Source organism: Lipotes vexillifer, unplaced genomic scaffold (genome assembly GCF_000442215.2).
Source record: "Lipotes vexillifer unplaced genomic scaffold, Lipotes_vexillifer_v1.1 scaffold689, whole genome shotgun sequence".
NCBI lineage: Eukaryota > Metazoa > Chordata > Mammalia > Artiodactyla > Lipotidae > Lipotes > Lipotes vexillifer.
In genome coordinates, this window is record NW_006772359.1 from 1,170,623 (window position 1) to 1,178,941 (window position 8,319).

The 8,319-nt window shown below is 52.0% G+C and overlaps 1 protein-coding gene across 1 annotated transcript in view; it reads right to left on the bottom strand.

Annotated features, from left to right (window-relative positions):
• Nucleotides 1-1,707: 1,707 nt before the first annotated feature.
• HUNK (hormonally up-regulated Neu-associated kinase) overlaps nucleotides 1,708-8,319 on the bottom strand; it is a 111,344-nt gene continuing 104,732 nt past the window's right edge. The window contains 3 exon segments of the mRNA XM_007447419.1: nucleotides 1,708-1,754; nucleotides 1,757-2,365; nucleotides 5,460-5,640. Coding sequence (XP_007447481.1) covers nucleotides 1,708-1,754; nucleotides 1,757-2,365; nucleotides 5,460-5,640 — 837 coding nt within the window.

An 8,319-nucleotide genomic window follows, 5' to 3' on the forward strand; every position in this document is an offset into this window, starting at 1 on the left:
TTTGGGGCGGAAGAAGCCCACCAGTGCTGAATGAGAAGAAATGAAGGACCATCCCCACTACTGTCTGGCACAGGCTGGCTGCCGGTGGAAGGGAAGGCGGGCTTTGCAAATGCTCAAAGGCTGTGGCCTTTGTTCGGGATCAGTGGGCTGGGAGGACTAGCCCTGGGGTGGCCACATTAGTGGTTTCTGGCCGCACCTGCACCAGCCAACAGTTGAAGACTCCAGGCTGCAGTGTGACCTGTCTCCGAACTGACCTCTGTCCAACCTGTACTGATCCTTTGGCCAGTTCTGCTCACCACCAAGTGGTCCCCACCAAGTGCCAGGGCCCAGACCCCAGGGGACACAGCCCCCGGTGGGCTCCAAGCTACACACGGTCAGACAACGCCGGGGTCCACAGAACACGTACAGAGGGACGGCACAGACACAGACCCAGAGATGCATCTTTGGTTCCATCCTTGGCAAAAGGTGTGAAAATAGAACATGGACTCAAAGCCTGCGTGAGGAGTGCTGCTGTCCTCAAAGAAGATACGATACTGTATTTTGAACGGGATGCCCTCCAGACGAGCCTCTCACAGCCCACGGCAAACTGGCTGAATTCTAAATCATGCCTGTTTCCTTGGCAGCTTGAAAACCGCATTGCACAGAGCTAATGGTGCCTTCTGAGCACATCCATATCCAACCTTAATTCTCCCGTAACTATGTGTTACACTTTCCAGCAGGATCGGGGCTCTGTTGATCCAATGGGAAGAACACATGGCCAGCTATGATCTCGCCCCTTCTGCAGGCCATTGTAGGCCACCAGCCACTCAAAACATCACCTGGGTGAGCTTTGATGCGCTCCACGCTTATCCTCCCATGAGAACAGGAGTTTGGTGAAATCAATTCTCATCTCTCCATCCAGGTTTTTAAAAATTATGTTGTTTCGGTCTAATGACATCACATAACGAAAAATCATCTTCGGAGAAGATAATTCAACCATTAGCAAGTTTCAACCAAAAGAGAAAAGAAATCTGTCAAGACCCTGCTTGGCAAATGAGTGTCCCCATCGGCCCTTTCCTTTCATTGGCGTCACCACTGTTCGGATCGCTCTTTGACCAGATGCCCCTCTTTGCTCAGAGGGCACGGTGCTGCTTTCGGAGGTTCCTGCCTGTCCTCCCCAGGGGTTCATGGGACTGGGCGCTCCAGGTCGCCAACTCTTGCCACCTCTGCAGGGATCCACCTCTATGAAAAGAGGGGAAACCGTGCCTGGGTGAACCAGTTTGTGACGCCGCCATCTGACTGCTGAAAAGAGAACAGTCCGCTGAGAGGCACACACAGAGCACAAAGTGGAGAAACAGCTCGGAAGGGTCTGTCATCTGAGTGGCCCAGAGCCTGATGCTGGCTTCTCACCTCCAGTGCAGTTGAGGGAGGGGGCTGGAGGGTTCGTGAGTGGGTGGGAGGAAGGAGGCCGTGCATGATTGGAGCTGGGTGCACGGGCAGGCAACCCTCCTGGGGGATCCCAGCATGTCCAGGGGGCCCTACTCGGGACTGGGCTGTACAGGCTCTTGGGTCTGTGGGTTTCAGCTGTGGGGACATCGCATGTCAGGAGGAGGTGAGACCGTGAAGGATGCTCTGTGCGAGGCCTTTGAGTCTTCATGCCCTGACAGATGTATGGAGCTGCTCCCTTGCTTTCCTTAGAAATGCCAGGAACCCCACTGCTGGCCCAGGTTAACACTGGCCTTTGACCCCGTCAGCCACGTCGAAGGAGGGGCTCAGGGGGCCAGGGGCTGCAGCGGGGGCACGCTGGCCTCCAGGGGCCTGTCTGCGGAGGGCTGCAGGCTCTGATGCCGCCTCCTCAACATCTGTCCGATGCCCATCATGGGGAACCTGCCTCGGCTTTTCACACAGTTAGGGCTCCCCAGGGGCTGTGTGGTGCCGTTGCCGGGCCCCGGGGCTGGGGGACACATGCCCTCCTCTTTGGGGGGGCTGTTCTTATCTTCGTGGGCAAAGGAGACCAGAGTGGGGTGCAAAGGAGTTTGGAGAGGTGATGGGCTTCCAGGCAGCAGGACGGGAGAGAGCGTCCGGTCACCGGGATTCCCTCGAGCCAGGCCTCCAGGGGAGTTCAGAATCCTATAGTGATGGGACGGGGACAGCAGTTCCGTCTGGTCGTCACGATCCACAGACTCAAAGGAGCGCACCATATCCAGCATCGGGGGGTCTTCCTTGGCAGGGATGCCAGCGCTCCCAGGCCCCTGCTGAGGGGCCTCTGGTTTCTTGACAATCCTGGGTGTCCTGGGGGGCGGCACAGGGATGAACTCCATGGAGGAGGAAGCCACGCAATTGGAGTCCGAGGTTTTGCGAAAAATATTGCGGCAGCCGAAGGAATCTGCACACCAAGAAAGCAAAGAAAACGTGAAGACGGCCACACAAACCGTGCCAATGGCCCACCCCCGCCTGCTCTGACCTCCAGCTTCACTGAGACAGTGTGTTTTCCAGGGAGGTCAGATGGAACCATGAAGTGAATGGCCTCAGCATCCCATCCTCCCCATGGGGAATCAGACGGTCTTCCTAGAATGGAGAGGACAGACGGCTGGTGACGGGAGGCCTCCTGGATTCTGATTTGCCTCATGGCTCCAGCTTAACATCTGTTCTCCTTTCGGGTTGCTTAAAATTCTGGACCTGCCGAAGAGCCTTTGAATAAAAAGGTCCACGGCTCAACAGAACGACCACGAAACTGGGGAAGCACATGGATACCAGCTCTCTGAGGACTTGCAAATTTGGTCCTCAGATAATCAAAGCTGGAAGGAGGGTTTCCCTCGTGACTTTTCAAAAAAAAAAAAAATTATGGTAAAAATTACATAACATGAATTTTAAAGTGTTTATTTATTACTTAACCACTTTTAAGTGTACAGTTCAGTAGTGTTCAGTACGTTCACACTGCTGTGAAACAGAACTCCTCACCTTGCAAATCTAACAGCGGTTGCCAGGGGCAACCGGTCTATGAATCTGACTACTCTACGTCCCTTGTATAAGTGGAATCCACAATATTTGTCCTTTTGTGAGCGGCTTGTTGCACGGAGCACGACGTCCTCAAGGTTCCTCCGTGTCAGCAGAGCACGGGTCAGAATTGCCTTCCTTTTTAAGGCTCCCTCATGTTTTTTGGCCTCACCGGAGCCTCACCTAATTCTGAACAGGGGTGAAACACTCTCCCTCTGTATATTTGAGGCAAGCAGCTGACCCCCACGGTTTCCATTTCAAGTTGGCACAGACTAGAATCCAGGTTTGCAGACTCTGCCAGAAAAGAAAGGGAAAACCTCCACGAATTTGGAGGTGAGGGAAGTAAAGCCAAGTTCCTGTGGAACAGGCCCTGTCTTAGCTGCCTTTTCCTACCATCATATTTTATAGGCCCTGTCGGCGTCCAGAGGCAGGAGCAAGCTGCTGCCCCCGGCAGTGATTTCGGGGACAGCCCAGGGCACTGGGAATTCTCTTCACCTTACACAAATAAATACACAGATCCTGAAATAAACCTCCTCCTTGGGCCAGCACAGATGCCCGAGATCCACCGGCAGAGAGAAGGAAAATTTCATCGATGGCTAACTTCTCCAGCGTTCCAGCTGGCATGTGAGGTCCCTGTCCCTCCCTGAGATGGCTGCGTGCTCCCAACTTGTAGCCCGGCTTCTCCCTCCGTGCCGTCCTGCTTCCTTCACTTCCCCAGAGGTGCAAATCCTGGGAGGACGCCCCTCACACTGGCCCTACTGATCCCCAGCTCAGAGTCAGCCCCGGGGCATAGAGCCAGACAATGCACTGTCCCCGCAAGAAGGGCACAGTCACCAGCCCCGACCCTTGAGCATGACTGCCAGCTCGTCTTCATCCCATCCTGCGCGGGAGGCAGTAGGCTACACTGGTCAGGAGAGAAAGCTCTAGAGCCAGGCTGCATGGTTGGAAATCTGGATGCCGTCACTCACCAGCTCTCTGACTCTGGACAACTCTCTGGGCTATTTCCTCGTCTCTAGAAATGGGGGTGAGAATAATTTCACTGGGTTGAGGTAGGAGTTGAAGCAGTGCCTACCACACAGTGAGTGGTCAGTGCTAGCAATTATATAGGCTCCGAGGTGCTTCTCAGCAACAGGCTCTCAAATCCCAGGAGGAAGGAAAAATGCAAAGAAACAGAGGACAGTTGGTCCGGAAAAGTATCAAGGAACGCACTCCACCTCTGGGGCTGCAAAGTTACCCCCAAACATGCAGCCCTGACCTAGACTTTCCTTGGGGAATCCATAGGATGCCACTGTCAAGGGTCCTAACAGGATTTGCTGCCTGTTCCCAAGCCAGAAAGGAGGATCCCCCAAGGAGGGACAAGCACAGCCCCTCCAGTGGGGTCCCTGCCTTCCTGAAACCTGCAGAATGAAACTGAACTAAATGGAATTGTTCTTCTCTGGGTGAGAACCGGTCTCAGAGTCAAATGGACCGTGCTGCTTGGTGCTGTTTGAATCTCTCTGATACTTTCCTGCTTCCCCAGGGAACCACTGGTTGCTCTCAGACAGCCAGGGCCCTCCTGGAACCTCAGCCTCTTCATATTTAAAACAAAGAGATCAAAGACTGGACTCCACAATCTCTCCCATCCGCCCTCTGTAAGGAGTACCTCTCCTCTACCCCACAGTTGGCCTCAGGATGCGCCCCGGCTCCCTGTGCCCACCTCCCGGCTCTCAGTGTGTGTTAAGCCTCCCTTCTGCATCGCTGGATGCTTGCCCCAGAGGAAGGAGACCCATATCGATCAGTTATCTCGCGTGCTGGATGATGAATGAGGCAGAGTAGCCCACACACGTATCTCATTTGATCCACCCAACAGCTCTGATGGGTAGATTTCCTCACAAGTGAGGGAACCAATTAAGATCCTCAGAGGGGAAGGAACTTGGGCCACAATCAACTATAGAGCTGGGTTTGAGCACCCTACCTCTACCCCAAAGCCCACATCACTGCCTCTCAGGGTGCACTTTTCTGGTGAAGGCTCCCACAAGAGCACGCCCCCATCACGGCTCCCGCACCAAGATCTCTGCCCCTTCAGTACTGAACACCCATTCCTGGTTCCATGATACCATGCACCCCAAGCTCTGCTCCCGCAATGCCACACACCCTGATATCTGCTCCTGCAAAACCATTCCTCCAATCTCTGCTCCTTCATCCTGATCTCTTTTTCTGCACCCAAATCTCTACTCCTGTAATACCTTACACCCTGATCTCTGCTCCCACAATCCCGTGCACCCCATCTCTGCTTTCTCAAATCCTGCCCACACTGGTGGACAACAAACAGCAGGCTGTCTGGACCTGCTTATTCTCAGGTTGCCTTGCATGCATTAATCCTGCTTTCCCATGGGCACGAGAGTTGTGTCTGTCCCAGGGGCCTACACAGCCACCAGCATGGGGTACACAGCGGCCACGCAGCTGAACACAAATGGCCTGGAGAGCCCCCCGGGCCGACCCACCTTTGTCGGGGAAGCCAGGCTTGGCGGCCTTCCGGTCCTTCAGCAGGGCCCTGGTGCTCTGAATCTGCGTGATGAGCGAGGCTGAGGGCTGTTTGTGCGATGGCAGGTTCTTATCCAACTTCTTGGAAAACGGCCGATGAAGAAAATCCCCTCTTTTTTCTTGTTCTTTGGGCTTTTTATCCTTCCAATCAGAAACAAACATAGGTACTCAGACGCACACAAGAATACACAGTGGAGTCCCTCTCTGAAGAGTTATCAAAGTAGAGTTAAGAAACGCCAGTTTTCCAAAACGCTAGGCTCTCAGCTGCGTGTTGAACAGTGGAAGCGCTGAGGCCCAGAGGATGCTCCAGGGAACCTACCTCCCTCCGCCTGGGCCACAGCAGGCTTCGGTGGTCCCCAGCTCCCTGCCTTATGCCATTTTGATGTGTTCCAACAAGGGCAAGGTCATCCCTGGGCAGTCCATTATTCTAGAACGAGCTGAACAAACAGGCAAAGCAGATGAGGACTCCCGGAAACCTGCTGCCTTAATTATAGCAGAGCCCCTACCATTCTGCCCACAGTAGTGGTTTTGCAAAGGCAGTTCTGCAAAGGAAACATAACTGCTTCCTCTGTGCTTGTGTGTTCAGTCAAGCTGAGGAGGTGGACTACCAGCCCACGGAGCCCTGAGCCAGTCTAGGTGAGCTTCTGACCCCTTTACCCGCTCTGGGCACGTGGGCTCTTACTTGTGTACTTAAATTGGCACGATTCAACCACTTGTGCTGTCTGTCTTGCCTTTATTTAACTCAATTATAATCCCTCTGCTAGGAGTGAATTTGACTGTTTTATATATCTTCCACCCCACAGCCTCGGGCATGAAGCCAGGCACAGAGAGAAAGCTTAATAAATAGTTATTGAAATATTAAAAAGCAAAAACAAAAAAGCCAGTGGAAACAGAACTGAATTAAAATTAATTGGGTTCAAGCTTCTGGGAAGGGTGATGCTGCTAAGAGGAAGCTTTTTTCTGGCCCTAAAGATTATGTTTGATGTTTACTGTTAAACAGAGGCAACTGAAACCGGACCTCACCACAAGGGAGGGGGGAAAGAGAGACTGATTTTCACATTTTTTGCCTTAAAACCTTAAGAGCATTTGCAATTCAAGAGAGCTCATCTATTTTTCATTGATGTTGTTGAAAAGCTTCTCAAAGAAACATCCCCTTGCACTCAGGTAGCCCTTTCTAATGAAGATTTTCAGAGCCTTTACGAACTGGGGCTCATTATGTCCAGGTTTTGAGTGGGAAAGAACGACTGGGAAGAGATGGAAAGGCCCAGCCCCGCCTTGAGTGTCACCATGAGGACAATAGCTCCCCGGGGCTTACGCCTTGGCCCAGGTGGCTTGTCACCTGGGGAGGGGCGAAATGGGATGCAAGCAGAGGTGAAACTTCTGCAAACACCCTCCCCAGCTTCTGGACAGCCACTGCCACCTTTACTGAGGATGCCCGGAATGCAAGACACTACTCTAAGAGCACGACCCATGATGAGGCAAATACTGTTATCCCCTCTTGCAGAGGAGCCTGCGGTGGTTAAGAATTCACCCAGACAAAACTATAATTCAAAAAGAGACATGCACCTTTGTGTTCATAGCAGCACTGTTCACAATAGCCAAGACATGGAAACAACCTAAATATCCGACAGAGGAATGGATAAAGAAGATGTGGAACATATATGACACGGAATACTACTCAGCCATATAAAAGAACGAAATCACGCCATTTGCAGCAACATGGATGCAACTAGAGCTGATCATACTAAGTGAAGTGAGTCAGAAAGAGAAAGACAAATACCATGTGATATCACTTATATGTGGAATCTAAAATATGGCACAAATGAACCTATTTACGAAACAGAAACAGACTCACGGACATAGACATCAGACTGGTGGTTGCCAAGGTGGTGGTGGTGGGGGGGGAGGGATGGCCTGGGATTTGGGGTTGGCAGGTGCAAACTATTACATTTAGAATGGGTAAACAACAAGGTCCTACTGTATAGCACACAAAAATATATTCAATATCCTGTGATAAACCATAATGGAAAAGAATATAAAAAATGAATGTCTACATGTGTATAACTGAGTCACTTTGCTGTACAGCAGAGACTGGCACAACACTGTGAATCAACTACACTTCAATAAAAAAAAAAAAAAAAAAAAAAAAAGAATTCATCCAGGAGCCGGACGGCAACTCAGTTTTTCACAGCCCTCCCTGAAAGTCGGTGTTCTTAACCCTTGACTCCACACTGCCCTCCGGAAGCCTGGGGCAGGGCCAGGCGTTTCCAGTGGCATAGAGAAAGGCTGGGCACAGCGACTGCAGGATCAGGGACCACACTGTAGTCCCAGGGCTCCGGGTCGGCGTCTGGAATGCTACAGAGGAGGCCGTGGGCAGGACACTACGGAGGGGGAAGGGGGCATCTGCTCCAGGCCAAGGCCAAACACAATTCTCCACTGCCCCCTCTCCCCATTTCTATCAAACACCAACAGGCTCCCGTCTCTATGGCAAAGGAGAGTGAGCTTTCACGCTCACCAGCCTCCCCCAGGCATCAAAGGGCCTGTCCCGAAAGGTCTGGCAGAATTCCATCCTTTTGCTCTGTTCTCTCTCTGTTTTTACGAGAAAACTCATAAGTTCTACCTGATAACACCTTAAACAGGAAAAAAGAAATCAAACACGCTTTCGTGATACATTATAAAACAACAGTATTTGGAAGAAAAAACAAAACTGGAGTCCCTCCCTCCCCCTGCCCCCGGCCCCTTTTTAAGGATTTTTTTAAGAATGATGAGCACGCCTTCCTCTGGGCTGCCCTGCGTTCCCTACACTCAGACGGGTTCCTG